Consider the following 22,120-nt stretch of genomic DNA (forward strand, 5'->3'; position numbering starts at 1 on the left):
ATACTTATACTTTGAAAAAAGTTCGGATATCTGACAAAAAGTACTGTAAGTACTTGTGCTTTGTTACTTCCCATCTCTGCTACTTGAGATCTTAAACTTTTGATAGTGTCACATTTTGATGTTTCATTTCACGCAAAAAAGAGACTTTTGAAGTTCACTCTGACATGTACTCTTATTTTCTCAACCCTTTCCAAATCACAAACACACACAGCTTTACTTTGATATGAATCTTGAATATTGGTTATTTAGCGATTTAAATGCTTGTAAATTCTGCAAATGTGATGCATTCTAATGTTCCGCTTGCACTCTCACTGCTCAGGCAGTGTAAACAAACTTTGCTTCCCCGCTAGAGACACGCATGGCTGCTCACACAGAGAACGTGACCTCTGTTAAACGTGCACATCTATGCTGAATGGAGAGAAGCAGAGAAGGAAAAAAGAAGCATGAAAAGAAAGTGTGAGTTTCTAAATGCAACACGAGGCTGAGAACAGGAAACAAAGATGGGCTGAAAGGCAGACAGGTGTTATGTGAAATTACAGGCTCCCTTCTCTCTCTGTGTGCTCTTCCACTTCTCTCTGGCCTCACCTCTCTCAACATCCATCTGTAATCCTCTCATTTTTCCTGCCCACTCGTCCACCACTTTCTCTCTCAGCCCACCTTCTCGCTCTGTGCGCTTCGTGTGTGCGCGTGTCCGTGTTAAAGGGATGATCTTTTGATGCCCTCGTAGTGTACGAGTGCTTTCTCTCTCTACCTTCTGTGGTCGGCCATTGTATTTGCAGCCGTCATGCTGCTCTCCCACTCACTCCATCAGAAACTACAGGCCTGTGTAGGGGCCTAAATGAATATTGATTCTCCCTCCAGTGCTGAATACTGCAGGGGGAATAAAAAAAAAAAAGAAAAAAGAGGATGAGTGTGTTATATGCAATGAACAGAATGGGCCTGATGGGGAGGATGACGATTAGGATGATGGCGATCATGATGACGATAATGATAATGGTGATGATAATGACTTTGGTAGTGATCAGAAAGCATGATGGGAGCTATCGTTTAATGCATGTATGTAGGTGCATCTATGTTGCTTGTATGATGGCGCTGTGTGACGCACATAATCGCAGTATTGATGCTGAAATGTGTGTATGTCATGACAACCAACACTGTTAGAGGGAGAAAGGACACAGTTGGTAAAAATTAAGCTCAATCTTTATTGTCAGACATGAAAATGCATCACACGTTGTTTTGTTTTTTTTGTTGAGGTTTTTAGGTTTACAAATCCTTCCATTGTTACACTTTTAGAACCTGTAAGACGGGGTTGGATTTAATTCAAAATATTGCTATTATAAACTACTGCTACAAAGGACAGAAGAATACAGAGAAATTAATAAACCAATGCGCAAAATTCTGACAACAAAACAGAGCTAAATGTAATATCAGACATACGGTAGATGTGGAGAAATCTGTTATCTCTTAAAGCAGAATGCATATTTTCCTTTCTGATGAGCATTTAAACTCTCAGAATATTAAAAAAATATTTGGGGGGAAATATAGTCATTTCCTGAAGATGCGTGGCATTAATCAAGTAGTTATCGTAGCCCTGGTGGTTGTGAGCTTTGCAAACGAACATAGCACCAAAATCTTTCGTTCCCTGTCCCGCTAAACAAATGAGATCAAACTGAACAAAAAAAGCAAAAAAAACAAGAAAAGATGAGAAGAAAATAATCAAACCCAAGAGAACAAAGTGGGAGGAGACTGCTCTACCCTTCCAGGACTATATTATGAGGTGCTCCATCCAGGTAGACCACCATCTCCTCTCCAGCCTGCTGCTCCGCCTGCTGCACTCCCCCGTCTCCTGCTGCAGCCTCTCCATCATACACCCCTCCCTCCACCTGTAAGGTGCAGTTGTCCAGCTCCGTCACGATATAGTGGGTGCCTTCATCATTGACGATGACCTGGGTGAGACCTTCCTTCATCATCTGAGAAGCGGCGAGCTGCAACACTTCCTGCATCTCTTCCTCCTGTTTGACCTCAGGCTGCACTACACTCTGCACCGCCTCGGTCATCTCTGGGGTCAAGACCTCCTGAACTGCCTCGGTTTGCATTTCCTCCTGGTGGCCCACTTCACTGACGGCGTTTAGCAGAGCGTCCAGAGCAGTGGACGGCTCTGGCACTATGTGGCTCTGTCGTGCCACCCCTCCTCTGGCCAATACCCGCAACTTATCCCTGGCCTCCCCCGACTCCAGCACCACATATTGGGCGCTGCCTCCGGCCAAGCGGGCCCCTGCAGAGGCCACCTCTCTGCCTGAGGCTATGACTTGTCCATCTTCTGTGATGTGGACCACCTCTGCCACCTGGCCCGCCATGGCCAGCGTCTGAAGCGTGGCAGCAGCCGACTCCTCCAAAGCTTGGTCGATGGCCACGTCTCCGTCGCCGTACCCCTGGATGATGATGACCTGCTGAACAGGCTCGTCGGATGCCTCCAGTGAACCCGGCCGATGCACAGGAGAGCCCATGGACTCTGACTCCACAAAAGTAGCCCCCTGGCCCTTCAGACGACACTCAAAAGACTTGGACACGATACCTGGAGGACACATGGACACATTTCACATCTCACATTAGTTTTTTTTAAATTAAACTGATGTAATACACCTAGACTGTGAAGAATGAACATTTAATAAAAACTGAGCCCCTAGCATTTTTCACTGGTCAGTGTAATTACAGCAAAGCTTAGATGAGAGTCACACACTAATATATTGTACATGGCTGTGTATTCTCGCTAATGTCTCTGCATCTGTCAGGGAGACATAAAGCCATAGTGAAAGAAATGTTAATATAAAATGTGATGCATCACTTTACATATTTGTGTCACTTAATGCATGAAAGGAGGCAGAATATGGAGATATTAGGCTGGTGGATGAATGTAGTGAGATGGCTGGTGCTAATTGAGCCACACTGTGCCCTCTCAGATCACAGGTTGCCATGGTGTTTCCAAGGTGATAGGAACAGTGTTAGAAATGCCGCTGTTTAAACAACGCCTGGCTCACACACTTGTAGGTTAATCTATGCAGAAAAACGGGAGTTTGAGACAGTGAAGAGGGGACTCTGTTCACGCCCGGGTTTCTGGCTGCAGATAAACCTGTAGTACGAATAGTGAAAACACATATTACCACCAAGGGAAAATCACTTTAACCCTCATTTGCAATGTTTTAGTTTAATCTGAAGTTTTGCACTTGAAGGGTTGCAGATTCTACAACCCTTAGAGCTTAAAACACTTCAGTTAAAACAAAACTTCAAAAGTCCAACTTCTCCAGGAGAGAAAAACAGCTTGCTTGTTCCTTTTTAAGTCAGTTTCTGAAAAGTTGACATTTTGGAAGTACAAGGTTGTGACAAGATCACACAGATCTCCCTGTACATAGAGGAACATTCTCATCAATCATTGATATTCTTATCTCCCCCCGACATTTCATGTCCTGTACCCATGAGGTTGACAATGTGATCAGAAAGTCAGAGTTGTGCTCCAAAGAGTCTCTAACCCGTTCCCCTCCTGAGCAAACACACACAAACGTGTTCGCTTTAACTCTCACAGGATAAGTAGGAAGTGACCAGTTGTCTTTTGGTGAGCTGACTAATCCAGCAAATACACTCTACACTCTGTGAGCTAGCTACATGTTACAGTAGCATGTTCAAGGTGTTGGCAACTACACAAAGAAATTGTAAAATTCTTAAATGATACTTCATCCTTCATCGTAATTTTTTTATTTTGCCATTCTAGAACTCAAAAATATGTGTTTCTGATCCCCGTATCAGTTGTTTGTGACCTCAGAATGTAGAAAGAGACAGCCAGTACAGAAAAATTGTCCAAAAAAAGCTGTTTATAAATTCTGAAGTGCATTTTCCAGTATAATCCACAGCTTCTTTATCTAGCTGTACACTCAGTAATCCACAAACACTTTAATTTGGAAAAAACAAAAAACAAAAAACAAAATTATAACACTTCTAGCTGGGTGCGTTTAGTTGCTATAGCTGGTGTTAGCTTTCAGTTAGCATGAGCAAGAAGCTAAATGGATGTGGCTAGCTCTAGCTGGATTCAGTGATCACAACGAAATGATGCAGTAGGAAAAACATCTTTAAGACACTTGATTGTAACTGAAAGTAAAAATAAAAAAAAAAACTCTGGGTGACATCCCTTTCATAGGGGCAGGCCTGGAGTTCTGCGATGTAACAAAGTTGAACCTTCATCTCATCTTAATAGAAACACACTGTAGTGTAAACCTCAAACAGCAAAAAAAAAAAAAAAAATAGAAGAAAAACAGTTTTATGAACATTTACATACACACACAAACACCTACCTATGTATATGTCCAAAGTGTATTTTGGTGGAAAATAATTAATAAAATGATAGAGAATTACAAAGTCAACCGGCTTTGATTCTGTGCGCAATGGATTTGGTACAGAACTTCACTCTGTCAGAGTGATGATGGAGAGGTTTAACTGAAGCTGCAGCATTTTTCTATGAGTTACATCACTGATGCGCTCAGATTGTTCTAAGTTTTCATACCTCGAGTGGTACTGTGCATGTTATTTTTCTCTCTCCAAGTGTCCTCTGATGAGATAACTGCATTCAGACCAATGCACTGGGGACTTTTCAAATTTGAAAAGATACAAGGACATTATTTTTCTTAAAGTAATTGTGACCAGTAACACTTTTTTGTACTTCTTATTAACAGAATCAAATACACATAATATTTCGCATGTAAAATGCAATCAAGTAAGAGTGCTCCTCACAGATGAACTGCTGCTGGTTGTCTTTTCTCTCTAGATGTCAACCATTAAGTAATAACTCAATCTACTTACAGTGTAAGATAAGCAATTTCCATTTGGTTGAAGGCAAACCATCTAAAAATGCATTGTGATGCAGCAGTTCATGGGCAACAAGTTGAAATATCAGACTACTATTTGTATCTCAAGTGACAAGATGAGTGGTAGGTGTGTGGAGGGAGTTAGCACAGTCGAAGACAGCCAGAGGAAGTTGGCTTTCTCAGCAGCAGAGGTTACCTATTTACTCAGAGGTATGGAGGCTGATGTTAACTGCCTACGCCAAAACACTGGGAGCTGAGAGGGCTGCTGGAGAAGACAATAACTCAAGGGCTGTGAAGTTTCGCCCGCATTACCATAAAACCTATTTGAGTGTTTTTAGAAGAAAGAGGGGGGAAAAAAATGAACCCCAAACTGTGTGTTCAGCTCCGTTTTGGGAATGTAAATACATGCTAATCCATGTGTGAAGGTGTGTGAATTCACGTGTTGCATGTATGAATGTAGGTGGAGTGTTAAGGCCGGGCTTTGGGTTGTGTGAAAGTGTGTGTGTCAGTACAAGAAGTGCTTCAATGTATAGGGAAGTCTGTATATGCTCATGCGCTGCTTATTAGAGTATGTGTAGAGCTGTGGGGGTGGCAAGGCCATGCATTGCCCGTGTGTGTGTGTGTGTGTGTGTGTGTGTGTGTGTGTGTGTGTGTGTGTGTGTGTGTGTGTGTGTGTGTGTGTGTGTGTCACATTAGCCATGGGGTGCTGTCGGCGGGTCCCAGTGGCGGCCCGCTGAGGTTTATGGAGTGTCACTCAGTTGCCGCAGCCGTGAATCAAGTTAATGTTGCAGATCCCATCTCTTCAGTTGTCCTGCGCTCCCGGTGGAAGAACAACATTTGAACAGCGTGATTTGGCCCCGGCGAGAGGTTGATGCCTGTTTAATATGTGTTTCGAGTGTTCTGACTGACTGAGTCCTTTAACAGGAAGTAGGAGAGAACGTTATAGAGAGGGAGGCAGGCTGCTTTATTGACTGAGATCTGAAACAAGATGGAGGCTCCCTGAGAGGAAGAAAAGAATACAGGGATGGGTGGTGATGTCATTTCCAGATGACAGAAAGATACATAGCACTTAATCAGTGATTAATATTTGTAGGGAAGAAGTTTTACTGTTCGTGTGCACTTAATAAATTCTTAAACAGAGGATGATATACTACATTGGTGTGTTATCTCAAGCTTTTGTCAAATTTACATATCAAGATGATGCTCAGGTTTATGTGAAAATCTGAAACTAAAGGAAGGATTATGGAGGAGGGAATAGAAAGAAAATAGGAAACAGTTGTGTGAAAAGGAACGTCAATTAATGAGAATTAAGAGAAAAACTGTACCGACATGAAAATAGTAGTATTATTACCTCTTCCAAGGAGGTAATGTGATCACTACTGTCTATTTGTTTGTTAGACGGATCTCAAAAACTAATAGACAGATTTTGAAGACATTTGAGGAAAGATGGGTAAGATTACATAGGACACGTGGTAACATTTTGGACCTGACCTGCCTCAAACTGTGGATCCTAGACAGTTCGAAGCCACTGACAGGATAACAAGTAGCTATTAGCAGCATTTGACATGTCAGCCAAATTCCAATCAGGATTGTTGATGTGAATTGATTGAGAGAAGAACATTTTGGCTTCCAAGAATCCTACTGATCACATTCTGGATCTGAAATCCAGAAATCCTATTTGATTATATTTCAGAATATTTGAGGATACCAAAAGCATTTTGATGAAACTCAATGAGCTCCCATAGATGATGTGGATCATGTTCTAGATTTGAAATCCAAAAGTATGGAAGGCTCGAATTGTATTGCTGCACTTTGCTTCACCTGCCATCTAGAAACCTGTGAATTCAAATACATCAACGTGACACTAAAATGTCCTGGATATTCTCTAATATACAATACACGAGCCAGCGATTTAGGCAAGAAACAGGCAAAGATCTATTTCAAGCAGCTAGCAAGAACACTTATGAGCAGGTTCTGATGATACCATGTGCATATCCTGTATCTATGTGGCCTCCTTGGTGGAGGTTCTGGTTCCTTTTTTGAGACAGGGACACAGCAGTTCATAGTCTACATCACACCCACCTCGACCACCATGGTGACCCTCGTGGTTGCATTCTACTTTCACCATAATGTGATGTCATATTTGGTGAAAGAGCTTTTTTTGTTCTTTCCAAGCAAAAGCCAACATATGCCACCCTAACTGATTTTCAAGGTCAGTCCTGGTTACTGAAAAAAGGAACATAAATCTATTACCGTGTCCTCCGCTCTGTAAAAAAAATAGGAAGAAAAAGGATTAAAACTATTTGAAACTATTTTGTTTTATCCTTTACTTTGTGCTCACGGTATTTTTCTGAACACAACTTTATGGGGAAACAAAAGTGATGACAGCGAAGCCTCCTAAGAACAATCTTCAGCCCCCCAAATGGGATAACTTCAAATGGATGAAATGATAGCGAAATTAAATGAAAGCTGATTTTGCTGAGGACTCCTCTGGAACCCCTTTAAGGACCCTTAGGTGGTCTCTGCGCTGCCGTCTGTCTACCATTTGTGCAGTGAGCCTTGGTGCCTTACACCAGCCAGTGTGTTAGCGTCAGGTCAGCGTGGGAGCCTACATGCTCAGTGTACGCTACAGATGCAATTATTGATCATCGGATCAATGGGCTGGCCAGTGGCGGGGGCCCGGGGCCTCTAAGTGGCATTACTTCAGCTCGGACAGGCCGCCAGGGGAGCGGTCAGACAGCACTTACCAGCAGTTAGAGAAATTAACCTTAACACTGAGACACCAGCACACACACAATCAATTACACTCGCTGGAACACAGGTCAGCTGGCTGCAAATGTGAGCTTCCTTGCACACGCACTTGTAATCAGGCACACACACACACACACACACACAGACGTTTTATTCTACTGGTCCTATTCATTCTTTAATACCTGAACCTTAATGTAACCCTCAACTTAACCTGAATGTACTCCATAGTAAATCCTAATTGACAACAAGTACGCAAACAAACGTGCACACAAACACACGTGTGCATGCATGACTACGCACGTGCATGTGCACGCACACACACATACACACACTCACACACACACAAAGAGACAAAGAGATCAACCTGAAAAGACACGACAGCAAGCAAAGTCAATTATACTGTATCAAACCATAACACAAGAGAGGGCAAAACACACGCTCGCCAAATCAATTATGAGGTCAATGGTGGACCATGAAAGAGCCGGAGCTTATGATCAGTTCTTAAACACAACACAAAAACCCTCCACAATCCTTTTATCAGCCGATTACCTTCAATTATAGATATGAGGCCGGTGCTGTAAAAAGAGCATGATGGAGACCCCTAAACCTGACACACATATGGCTATTATTTACTGAGGAGGTGGAGCTGTGTGCATGTGTGTGTGTGTGTGTGTGTGTGTGTGTGTCACTGGTGTAGGCATTTGAAGGTGACACTGTTAAATAGATAAAGTGTCAGTTCTGGGGGGATAGAGGTCACCAGGGAACCCGTCATAGGAGAGTTTGGGATGTGTAGTCATTGTATTTATGTGTGTGTATTTTACTGTACACAAATGTAAGTGTATTTTCTTGTGTAGTGCCTATGCTTGGGTTTTTTACGTTAATGATGACCAATAATAAAAAAAAAAAAACATAAAATGATGTGTTTGCATATTTTACTACTTACTTATACACAATGTTTACATGGGTTTTTCAGAAATTACGAATTGTCAATATCATATCAACTTGTCTTTAAAGAAATCGTATTTACATCTGCAAATGTCAGCAATCGGCTAAATCCGTTCTACAAAAAAGAGTTCAAGAATAATGGCCAAAAATGATCTTGCACAGCTAGTAGCAATATACTGCATCTATGAGTAGTTCAGTTTGTTTTGAATAGTAATTGCACTTACGGAGAGAAAACTGACTCATATATGTTTCTCACATCATCCTCAAAAGAAAAGTAAGATTTACAAGTGTTTACAAAAATTTGTGCTAAATGAAATCAATGTCTTTCCAAACCTTAAAATAACAGAAGACCTACTAGTTTAGAATCAGTCCCAAATTTCCCCCAGCCCTTAAATGTAGCATGGATTGTGGATGTGTGTGGGGCTGAGAGATGTAGCGTCCCAAAGCTCCACGCACAAATATATAATATATAGATCTGTGACGTTTAAGTTCAAAACGCTCATGTAAAGTAGCGTGAACACTGTTGCATCATCAGATGAGGTCGCGACAACGTCAAATAGACGTCTGTGTCAAACAGGATGGCTGGACTGGTTGAGCAGCTCCAGACACCGTGATGTTTTTTTGGCGGTATTGCAGAATCTGGCTACAGAGTTACATGCGAAATGTGCGAGAATCGTTGTCAATGTGCGTAACGCTATTTAGGATCCTCCAATTCATTTTTTTCTGAGTATTACATAAACAATTAGCCATATATTTAAGGATGGTCTTTGGTCAAGCTGTTTAGGTGATGACTTTACCTGCCTCAGGTAAAGCTGCATATGTTTGCTGCATGTGTATGGAGGTGCGTGTGTGTGTGTGTGTGTGTGTGTGTGTGTGTGTACGTGCGTGCATGCGCACAAACTAGCAGGTCAGCTGAGGTCCAGCTAGTGATGGCACTACTTTGTCTGCTAGGAACAGACGCTACTGTCACCTTTACAAACGTCATGAATCAACGCCAGGCAGGACGGGTTGGTCGACTAAAAAAAACAACCAATTATACAGCAGCCAGATTGACACAAGGTGGACAGGCCAGAGAGAGAGTGAGAGAGATGGAGACACACTGAACACAGCCCAAGGACGAATAAAGTGAAAAGAATGAGGGCAAAGACTGACGGCGGGCCTTCTGGTCTGTAAAAGTGATGCAATGGATGAAAAGGCCGAAGAAGAGAATGTTATGCTTCAGTAAAGAATCTGCAACACAAATATCAGTGAAATAAATCTCTATTGTCATATGATGTCATAATATTTAGTTTATACTGCATTCTGGCCCATGATAAGTTATTTCATAGCAATTACCCTGGGGAACCAGAAGTTATGTGTTTTCTAAATGTATCCTGTCCTCCTAAGAGGATCCCACCCAGGGGGAAAGAGTCTGGATGAGTCAGATGAGCGATACATCCTAAAAACACATCACAAGTTCATATCTTACGTCTTTTAAATGTGTATTGAAGAAGGAAGCCAGATTGAGTAGTTCTCCAGTGAAACTATTGTTATAAAAGATGCCATACAAGCAAGATCCTATAAGAGCCCATATCTCTACTATCATGTTTGAAACTTACATGCATCTTCCATTTGTTTCCTCTCAGAAAGTCTTGATACTCCTGCTATGACAGATACCCACGAAAACAGAACCGGGATGTGGGAGCCTGGGAACAGCTTGTTGTGAGGTACCCACGTTCCCATGGCCCAAAATCCAAGGTAGTTCTCTTCATGGAGTTCTAAAACACTGGGCTTTAATCAACTATTGCTCTTTATTTATTTATTCACCAGAAAAAAACAACGAAAAAGAAATCACGATAGACAATTTGTCTTTTGAACAAAACCGTGTGTGTAATCACTCCCTGAAGTTAAGCTGACAGGCGGTGGGTGATGGATCCACCAATAACAGACAAATTGGGGAAATTACACATTGCTGTTATATGTAAAATATGAATGGATTTTCTCCTAAAGAGTGCAATAAGATTTAATGGTGCACATTCAACTTAAAACACATAAAAATATTATATTCATTATAACCCAAAGCCCAGGACAATGAAATAGTCTACTGAGGCTAGACACACACACACATAACACACACACACACACACACACACACACACACACACACACACACACACACACACACACACACACACACACACACACACACACACGCACGCGCGCGCACACAGTGCAGCAGTGGTCAGAGGGAGTACAGGTCAGTGCCTTGCTCTCAGCTCTATTTCTGCTGACAGAGGACGACCCAGTATGAGTAGCATCTAGTCCACACTAACCCCCCCCCCCCCCCAACACCACCACCTCATCCCACCATCCCCCAATCCCTGAGACTGTGGCCTCAGATGGACAACACAGCAAGAGAGAGAGAGAGAGAGAGAGAGAGAGAGATATGAAACCATATCTATATAGATATATTTTTAAAACCCTTTGTCCTGAGAGAAGATCACCCAATAAATGATAATGATAATGATAATGATCATGTATTTGCTGAAGAGGCTTCAGGGAGAGATGAGTGACAGGACTCAGGATCCCTCCCATCTACAGACGTCAAACTTGTGATAAAGTCAACAAAGTCTGTCATCACGCAGGAGCGGGAGAGGGGCATGTACAGTGTGGTGTGTGATTACAACAGGATGTGGGGAAGTCTCTGCGTAAGATGAAAGGTTAGTGTCACAGGGCCACATAAGAGCAGCATCAGTTAAAACAACAAAGGCTGCTGGGAAATGAATCTCTGTGGCTGTGGATGATGAAGAGATCAAATGTGTGGGAGGTGTGACCCACCTCAGGGGGGCAGCCAGCGAGATGACGTCTGATGCTGAGTGGCCTGAGACACTTGATGACTGCATCATTTCCACTTCTAAAATGACTAACTGGGTATGACTCGTGCGTTACTTTATTGTCGAAGCGCTGGTTATTTCCCTGATGTTGCAAGATGAAGGTCAGAAATGATCTGCGAGTGATGGCCAGATAGAAGCCGAAAAAAGAAAAGAGAAAGCACGAAAGAAGCTCATCCAAGAATCCAAGAGGGAAGTCTGACATATGAAACAATAACAAAGATCTTTTTCTCCCTTCTCCCCATTAGGCATTCTTTCTATCTCCCTGGCCTGTTTCCTTCTTCCTCTCTCGTTTTTCTCTCAAAATCTCTGGAGGTGGACCTTTGATTGCTTCTTTAATTAGCCATGTCAGACAGCTCCGTGGATTTACTGGGGATGTCGAACCTCTGCAGATAATTACATGCCTTTTTCCCCGTCTCTCTATTGCTACATTCATCCCTCCATCTTCCTTTCACGCCGCCTCCCTATCTATTCCTCTCACTCATTCTCCCATGATTTAATGATTAATTATGGATGTGAGTTTGAGAATAAAAGCTTTTTCGCTAATCAAAATGAAATTTCCCCCCATTCTCGTAATTACAGCATGAAGATGATGTTGCTGATGTCTTTTTGTTGCCAAGGCCTGGCCCTTGCAATGATCCACAGTTCGTCAAGGCGGATGAAATGAATAATCGCAACATAATGGCTGCTTCAGGAATGTCTCCAAACTGGACTGAGTTGGAAGAGAAATAGAATAAACAAAGAATATAGACAAAGAGAGAAGCAGAATGGTCTGGATGATGTCTGAGCAGAACCTTGAGAGGGAATCAAAGACATGTTCAACCCTCGAGCTGGACTACAACCATCGTTCACAGCACGAGGGTTTTTTCTTCTCTTTCTTTTCATTCAGTAGTGTTTCAGTTAAACACCACAAACTCGTGAGACCGTTTATTCTCCTGCACTGCACTGACGTTAATAGATAAAAACAAAATAAAGATTGCTTTCTTGAGATTTTTAATGAATACAAATCCAATCAGAGCAGGGTTTGCCCGCTCTACACAGCAGACCTTTTTTCTATACATATCAGACCTGGTATGTAGAGGTAAAATACATTTAAAAGGAGACAAACGGAATGCTAAGAAGTTAAGCAGTGAGAACAAATGTTTCACGGCTCATTCCATCTATGACAGAGCTCCAAATTTCCACTCTTTCACAACAAGTTCACTGAGAGGAATCTGGATTACAAGTCATAGTTTTCTCGAAATAGCGTGTGACACAATTACTGCCATAGCCTACTCTGATAAGAGTGTATGCATTTTGTGTTGTTTTCATAAAATATCCTACCAAACAAATTGTGTCGTTATCAAGCATTGAGTATTTGACTGACCAAGTCTGGAGTTTGCTGGGACGGTCTGAGAGCGTCGAGCGAGGCAAGCAGGCATTATTTGTGGAGTGTAAAACCTAAAAAGAACAATAACATGTTCTAAAGGGGAAAAAGAATCTGCTGAATTGAGAAGTTTGGATTTAATATTTATGGATTTCTTTTTTATTATTACACAGAGGGCACAGTACTGAAAAGGGTTCCTGTTTCAGTGTCATTAGTACCCAACTCAATTCAGTGGCTCCAACAATACACTGAGTTTGTGGATTCCATTGTTGCTCTAACAAAGCATCCGCACATGCAGAGTTTAACACCTGAAATAATATATATTTTGTAAATGTTCGGTAATCCAGTATCATCCAGAAAAAGGACAGATAACAGGTGAATCTTGCAAATAATATCATATTTCTGATTTTCATGCAAAACGTATTTACTGATAACACTGACATGAATGGGGAGGTGTACACTGCAGTCCCTCAATATACTCTGGGGAAGATTTGCGGGAGGGAGAACAGACCTAACATGCAGGAATGGAGAATGATGAGAGTGAACTAGCCGGTCAATGAGGGCAATGTAGGAGGAGGGAGAGGATGGAGTCGACTGTACACGCAGCCTGAGGACAGCACCATGGCAAAATATCAGATGTGAGGTAGATAACAGCATTAAAGGAATCGGTCATCACTTTTCGTTATACTGCATGTTGTGCGCTGTATTTTGGTTTAGTTTTACAGCAACATGTTTCTTATTCATATTTAAGAAAAGAAACAAGTGATGGTGACCTTTCAGTTTAAGCTGTTGAGTTTTGTTGGACATGTGTGTGATATTGGTTATTGCCTCCAAAGAGGAGGTCATGTGATCACCGGCGTCTTGTGTCTATCAGTAAAGTAACTTGTGCCGGGGAAAGATTGGTATGATACGTATATGACGTAAGAGAAGCATCTCTGTGCGTCCTCCTGAATCTACGTCTATGTCTGAAATGACATGCGCAAGCGCTGTAGTTTCAGCGTACTTTGTCAGTCATATTAACTTGTTTAGACATCAGAGGATAGGATTTGGGGGATTTTTGTTTTGACGGCAGTAATGCTGAAATTATTATTTTTTTTTAAACTGCTGTTTTACATCAAACAGTAGAGGTCAAACTTAGTCAAGCTCCAAAAACACTGGATCTTGCATTTCCCATGATGCCTAGCAAGAGTTCCATAAATAGAATATCATAACTGGAGATACATGTCAAAGTACTGAGTATCAAACCAGGGTCAGCTATAAGGACACATTAATGTACACAGCACACTACTTACATGAACATGATTGTTTAACATGTGATCATACGAAGGTAAAATGTTGTTTTTCTCTGTTTTTAATTTGTAAAACGTCAATGACGCCAGGCAAATCAAAGCCTGGTCATTCACACAGAATATAGCATGACACATCCTTATTGTTCCCTGAGCCACTCACATTCGCACACACACACACACACACACACACACACACACACACACACACACACACACACACACACACACTTGTGTTTAGCTTAGTCTCCGATCCTCCCTGCCATATTTACTGGGTATTTACCTAACAGAGGCATGCTGGAGATATTTATCGTCCTGATGGCTCTATATATAGGGCTGAGGAGCGCGGTGAGAAGAGAGGCAGGCGCGGTGGGAGGTTGCTTCTCTAATCTCCATCTCCAGGCTGACAGGCCTGAGAAGGCCCTAATGAATGGCTCTTTTCATCTGCACGCCTGTGTGTATGTGACAGTATAAATATTTAGCAATATTGGAGTCAGCTCGTGATTTTACACAGATGGAGTGATTGATGGCTCAGCCCCCTGACGCATGCCAAAGACCATCCTGGAGATGTTATATAAACCACAGCCTCTCTTTTCCCTCCATCATCATCATCTCCACCTCGCTTTCTCTCTATCTTTCACACTGCCTCCTCTGCTCTCCGCCTCCTTCCCAGCTTGTCTTCTCACTGTCGATCCGCCCTCTGTGGCTCTGCCAATTTGCTTCACTGTTGAATTTCTATCATCCAGTGTGGTGTCTCTATGGCTGTAAGACAGACTAAATCAGAGGAAAACAACCTGACGGGGAGGAAACATGGAGCGGATTGGCATCGACATGTTATAGTAACAAACCACTTTGGTGTTTTCAAACTCTCACAGAACAAAAAACACCCATATTTTTTAATAAAGCTACATTTCTGAACAACTTGGATATTGCGATCGTATTCATCTTTAGATGAGTTTGTTTTTTAGCTTCTATCTAAAACTGTACATGATCCAGATGTTGTTAACAGTGTGTGTAGTTCCCATGCTCCTGCTATGACTGTGAATGCTGTAAATTGAAGATCAAAGTGAGTGAGAGACGCTCTTTGGGTCAGCTCACAAACGCTCACAAACGAGCGCGCGCACACACACACACACACACACACACACACACACACACACACACACACACACACACACACACACACACACACACAAACATTCAGTCTGTCGCCAGTATTCGAGAGAAACCAGACCAGAGTGACATGCACACAGGCTGGAACTTTTTTTGAACACTTTGGAATTTATGTAAACTTTTGGGTGGTTGTCATAGCAATTTTGGGGTCCATATTTAATACATAGGCTTGTGATTAGGTTAAAGTTGAAATATGTGTTGGGATTATACATGTACTGATCTTGGTTCAGCAAAGTCTCAGAGGAATTAATCGAAAAGAAATGTGTTATTTGAGTGTTTGTGTGTGCAGCATGGACCTTCTGCGTAGCCAATTAAACTAAAATACAAGACCAAACTCCCTGAACAAATATATGAGGCCTTAAAGGGGGGGTGTTGAAGATGTATTAACCTTGTAATTGCCTGTGTTAAATATACTCCCCTGGTAATGAAATTTCCTGCTTTAATTTGAAAAAATTGGGGAAATATCCTGCCATTTTTTGCCTGGAGTTTTCTCTTTTAATTGCATTGAAAACTTCAATCTCAAACACCCCCACCGCTTTTATGTGGGGCAGGACCGGCTCTGAACAACCACATCTATTAATCTAACTGTCCTTTATCGGAATTAGCATTCCAATGTGATCGGTTGCACCGTGCCTTTGCCACCGCTTGTAATTCCAACAAAATCCACTCCTATGCAATAACTACAGCGCCCTTCAAGAACGCTGCCACCTCCCTGCTTTGAGAGGTATTGATTTTTATTTGTTCTTTAATGAGAACAATTAGTCTTTTTTCTGCCCTCCTTCATCTATCACCTCTATGTTCTTCTGCCACCCGGTCAGGCTCGCTGTCGAGTTGGGGGGATCACTGGGCAGAAAGACCACCGAACCTCACTGCAAAGAAAATGCGCCGCAGGAGGGATAATACAGTCTCACTTGAGTGAGAGTTTTTAACTATCAATATCTCAAAAAAAAATAATGCATATCAGGGACTCTAATTTTCATTTAATGCTGATCACAATTATTTTACCAAAAACAACAGGAGATGCACACCACTGCCAAGGCAAGTAGATCACTCTTCTGTTCACACAACACAATTTATGGATAACTTTCCAAAGATATTATGTATATGCCCATTTCCTAACAAAAATAATATTTTTACTTATGAAATATTGTGACATATTTGTCTAGAGAGACTGACAATAAGTCCAAAATATGTATTCTCACAATGGCAGAGTAACTCAGTGATTAAATACAAATTTAGATATTTAAATATTACACAATCTACCTCATGATACAGATGTTCCCCAAAATTAAAAGGATTTCCTCCCTTGGCAAATGTTCCTTCACTCCACCAGGTTTCATGACAATCAGCACTGTAGTAATTCTGTAAGCCTGCTGATGGACAAACAAAAAGCAGCGAGGTACTCTTTAGTGGAGGGAATAATAAATCAAATGCATACATTTCCTATCAACAATAACATAAATAAACGGCATCCTATCAATCATATTGGCTGTCTAATACCTTATTCAATTTAAATATGTGCCAACTTGACTCTAATTGATACGGTCAGAAAAAAATTACAGCGCTCTAAATGTCTGATGTTAACATGTATCATAAAATGAGAACACACAGTAAAACATTTACATCTCTCCATTAAGAATACTTTAATTTCCGCTGTAGCGGGAGAGTGGCAGGCTGGACTGACTCGCAGCGATCAGGAGACTTTAGCCCTAATAAACCATCTGACTGACAAGATGATTTGTGAGTGACTGACTGGATAAGTGGCTGGCTGCTTTCTCGTTGTAGTTGTGTACGAGCATGAGTGTGTGTATATGTGTGTGTGACGTCAGGTCCTATTTTAGCTGTGGCTAGTGAGGAATGAAGCATTTGAAAGAGTCCATTTCTCTTGCCGCGCTGCCTGAGCCTTACTTACCCTAATGATGTATAATAGCCTGCAACTACACTTAACCTGAGCATTACTGTGGCAAAGACCGAGTGGGAGAGGCACACAGACACACACACTCACACACACACACAGACACACACACAAAGGTCTAGTTTTCTGAGGACGCTGTTTACCAAAAGGCTGTGAGGGCAGGAAACGACCTGACATGTTGAGAAATGAAAGACTCATAAATCGCACTCCATCAAATCAAATCAAACCGTACGATGTGTATTAACATCGACAGCTGTATCCTGGTTTTCTCTCTGATCCCGTCTCGCACTTCACTGTGCTGACTCACTCTGTAGCTATAAGCTAAATTAGACAAGCAGTTAGCATTCTGCATCTGTTGTCTCTTAATTACACTTATTTTCCTGCATGCTTGTGTGTGTGTTTGTGTGTGTGTGTGTGTGTTCATACATGCGGTATAGATTCTGGCCCTTTAACCCCTTTTGTATTCATTAGCGCAGACGAGAACAAGCTCATCACTTACACGCGTGCTCTGTAAGTGACCGGTGTGTGTGCACGACCGTGTATTTGTGTGTGTGCGTGCAAGACAGGTCGGAGACAGTGGAGAGACAGTAAATGACAGTCACGTGAGGCGGCTACTGTATGAAACCTCAGATCTAATCAATAGGAGTGAGGAGGACGCCAGGCGCCAGCCAAAGGGTCACCACTCATCACTCAGGTCAGTGGCAAACACACACATGCATGCACACGCACACACAATGCGTAAGGAGGGCACTGCACAGGGCACATTACTAGACAGGACTATGAGGAAGTAGAGGATGGGTCAGAGAGAGGTTGAAGTACATAGCAACAGAGAGAGAGTCGGATCGATAGGAGAGATTGAAGGACCTCCGTAATACCAGAGAAGTCACAGATGTCCAGAATGCAGCTAAGCAGGGCTAGGAGACAGGTCAGGAGGGTTAAAACATCCTTGCACCACAGGGAGGAGGCATCGACAGCCCATAAAAGAGGTGAGGGAATGGTGGAACTGACTGATTTTGATTCTCATCATGGCTGAATGTGGTCAAGAGAGTATCATCGTCATAGAAAAAGATACTTAATTATCAGGTCATGGCTGTAAATGAACAGGTTTGCTATTGTGACAAATAAAGCAGGCTTTAAGGAACATTTGCAACAGGATGCAGCGTGCTACGCTGCGGAGACTCGTTCATGTGTGTGCATGTTGTGGCTTCCACACAAAGAGGGACATGGATGGAGAGATGGACGAGGCTTGGTGGCATTTAGCCCTGTTCTATAATGACACTGAGAGCTGGGGAGGAGACACAAGCACTGTTATTGAATTATTGAAGGTGGACGGCGAGGTATAAATCTGCCATGGAGATGCCATACTGTTGTAGCACACAAACATGCACACACATTCTCTCGCTCTCTCTCTCACACACGCACACACACACACACACACACACACACACACACACACACACACACTTAAGGAGCGGCCACCGACACAAACGCGCACACACGCACACACACAGCGAGCCTGGCGTGACGAGAGCAGGCTTTGACTTGCTGACCTTGAGGTTGTTAAAACAAGCTCTCCGTCAGCTTTTCTGCAAAATATGTTTACCCCGTGTGAGAGAAAGAGAGAGACAGAAGGAGAGAAAGAGAGAAGAAGCGACAGAGCCGAAGTGAAAGTGTGTGTGTCCTATGCTGACATCGCCGGAACAAACACAGCAACTCCATCAATTCTTCCGGATTGTGAAGTAAATAAAAAAAAAGACACTGCGGAGGGAGAAATAAGGTAACCTGTACTACCCAGCCTTTACTATCGTTGTGGCTGAGAGAGGAGATTAAGTTCTCGAGACTGCAAACAAACATTAGATTCCTGTGAAACTGCAGCGCACACACAGATTAAACCAGAATGGTGGTCGTGTGTGTGTGTGTGTATACTATATATAAATATATATATATATATATATATATATATATATATTTATATATATATATGTACCTGCAACGAATGCAGCTTGGAAACTGTACATCATCCACCAATTACTGATTTTTATCTCTTAAATAAAAAGAGACAGAGTATTGCTACATGCATGAAGACATCACGATACAGCATGAGGTTATTCCCCTTTCTTCCTTCCAGCACAAAGATTTTCACAACGCATACAAACACATTTATTTTTCCATGATTATTTCGGTATCTCTGCACAGATACTTCTCCACCTTGACCAAAAGCTAAATGTACTGAGTGAGTGTAGGCAAATGAACTGTACGATAATCAAATGTTTGTATGTACATTTGTTTGTTTCTTATATATGCGTATTTGTGCATTTACCATTTTGTGTGTGTGTGTGTGTGTGTGTGTGTGTGTGTGTGTGTATGTATGTGTGAGGGTAAGTGTATGTCCTTCCTGTAGCCGAGGGGGGGACCACATCTTATTAACATCATCAGTCTGCATCATTACTAGTCTGCCTGAGTTGGGCAGCAGGTGCTATGAGAGTGCCAGGGTTACAAACGACCACTGGATCTCTCTCGGAACACACACACACAAGCAAACACACAGACAGACTCTGAACCCCTCCTTTCAAATCCCCAAAAGGGACGTGGGGTGTCTGTGTCTATCTGTTATCCAGTGGGTTACTGTTCGGTGTCTGGCCAGGTTTTCACTGGGGGGGATGGACTCTATCCATTCTCCTGACAACAGGCCTGTGATACGCAGCAGAGGCTGGGATAAACCCGAGTCGGGACAGGGAAGGGTCCATAAGTCAAGTCTGTGTGCTAGACAGTGGAACGTGCACACATCATTTATGAAAACAACATGTAAGACATTCAAATGCTGGTGAAAATAAGGGCAAGGTTGTAGTAAAACCAAAATAATCCAGTTTTCTTTTATAGACTTTTGGAAGCTTTTATGCCAGTCTATTCAACACGAGCCTGCTGGTCAGTTCTGCTTACAAATGTAATTAAGCGAAGAAAAAACAACTCCTAAAGATCTGATTCAAGCTTGCTTGAAATCAAAAACCTGAAGAAAAAGTATAACAGACTCTCCTTGCACCTTTTCTAAAAACGCCTTTCTTGTCGGTGGTGACTTATAGATCTTTGAAGGGAGCTGAACACTGAGGAGTGGTTCATTTCTGGGTTTTGCAAAAAAATAACGATTCATCTTTCTTTCTGCTATCTGTGGTAGTCCGTGATGTAGCCCGCAGCTAAACAAAGAAAGATGATTATACATGTTTGGAGAAAATGATGTGATATAGCCAATATCAGAATGGGTCAAATTATACGCCAAACAGCTGAGATGGTGTGTTGTAGAGTGTGTTTGCTTTTTGGGGTGTACTTATCTACTTTCTGTTTTCTGTTAGTTAATGACCCTGCTGTTACTGCAATAAAGTAAAAGTTCTGAATATGAAGCAGAACATTGTGTCAAGAGTAGATTCTATACATTAAGAGCATAAAAGCTCAGGAAATTGCCCGGCCCCAAGACCCTTACCTCTCTGACTGGCTTAACAGTCGTCCACCAAAATTTTGAGGGGAATAAGGCTGCTGCAGGAATCTCAGATATTTGGAACATTGAAACTTTTCTTTGTGAACTAGTTGTTCGTCATTATTTTACTCAGTGACATCCAGGTAAGGTTTTTTTTGAGAATCTACACATTTTAAAGGACATTCAAGCATCAGTAGACTAAAAGGTTTTTGAAATCTTAATAAGCAAATGTACACATGCACACGTCCATGTGTGCACACACACCCCATGAGTATGAGCATGTTCAATAGGCAGAGTTTGGATATTGACAGATGGATATCTGCACTGCTGAAGCCAATGCTGATAAAATGCCTTGGGTTATTACGGCGTGAAACTAGAGAATGGTAATAAAAGCTATATGAATAGGTACCAGGCCCATTCTAAGGCGCCTCTATGGCACCAACCATGACACCAAAGATGTGTCAAAGACAACAGACACTCAATACAGTGCTGCGCTACCCTACCTACCATTATGGATTATGTAGCCGGCCAGCGTTCATTTAAGATGTACACATTGATCCGGCATTGACAAACCATTTCATATCAGCCAGGCCGGGCTCTTCACGGCATCAAGGGCAATCAGACGCATGACTCTGGATCAGGCTAAATTTAACCTCCTATCAATCCAAACGTGGTTCACACAAAGTCATTGCGCTTTACTCATTCTTTAAGAGGGTCACTTTTAAATAAACCTCAATATCTAAACTTGAGAATTAAAAAAACAAAAAACAAAAACATCATTAGTAGGATTAAGGTTAGATGAACCCATTCAAGTGGCAAAATCTATTTTGTTGATTGCACAGTTCATCCAGCCAGTGAGCTAGGTATGCCTCTGCATAAATCTGCATTAGTGAAAATGACTTGACTGCAATTCAGCGGCGAGGGGTGGAGCGATGCAAAACAAAATGATAAATAAATAAATAAATAAGAGATTCACAGCAGGACAAGAATCCTGTTTGTCCCTCTAATATTGGAGCTGCAGCAGGAATTAATGTTGCTGGTTAGTTAGTGCTGTTAATTGGGCGTGCAAAATTAAAATGTTAAAGTCAGTGTTCGCACGGGAAGCAGAGAAGGCCCCTCTAGCTCTATATGACCTAACAGAGCGTGTTTCCTCTCCTTCCTTCTCTTTCTGCTTCAAGTGTCTCCAAAACTAATAAAAAGCCCCCTCACAAATCCCCCCATGAAGCCCTCCATATGAACTGTCACATTAATAACACTGCACTCGTATTCAAATTTTCTGTCGAAAAGCTAAAGAAAGATTGAATGCCCCGCCGTCGCGTGGCCAAAGATTGAAGACGTGTCTCATTGACATTGTTAAAAGTTTATGAAAATATATGAATTCTCAAACGTGGCGGGCCGCCGTGCAGCTCCACTCCCAACACTTCTGTTAGAGACCGCAGCTTTTAATCAAAATGATTGAATACCACAAGTTTGGATTCAGGGATTTTAATAG

The 22,120-nt window shown here is 42.1% G+C and overlaps 1 protein-coding gene across 2 annotated transcripts in view; it reads right to left on the minus strand.

The window, feature by feature from the left end:
* Nucleotides 1–1,198: 1,198 nt before the first annotated feature.
* Nucleotides 1,199–22,120, minus strand: part of znf407 (zinc finger protein 407) — a 150,797-nt gene continuing 129,875 nt past the window's right edge. For both annotated transcript variants that reach the window (XM_086218982.1, XM_086218983.1), the window contains exon 10: nucleotides 1,199–2,575. In XM_086218982.1, the coding sequence (XP_086075108.1) occupies nucleotides 1,752–2,575 (824 nt within the window). In that variant the 3' untranslated portion in view covers nucleotides 1,199–1,751. The remainder of the gene's footprint in view (nucleotides 2,576–22,120) is intronic.

Source organism: Aulostomus chinensis, chromosome 11 (genome assembly GCF_037954235.1).
Source record: "Aulostomus chinensis isolate RoL2024-O1b breed Wild chromosome 11, RoL_Achi_v1.0, whole genome shotgun sequence".
Classification (NCBI taxonomy): Eukaryota; Metazoa; Chordata; class Actinopteri; order Syngnathiformes; family Aulostomidae; genus Aulostomus; species Aulostomus chinensis.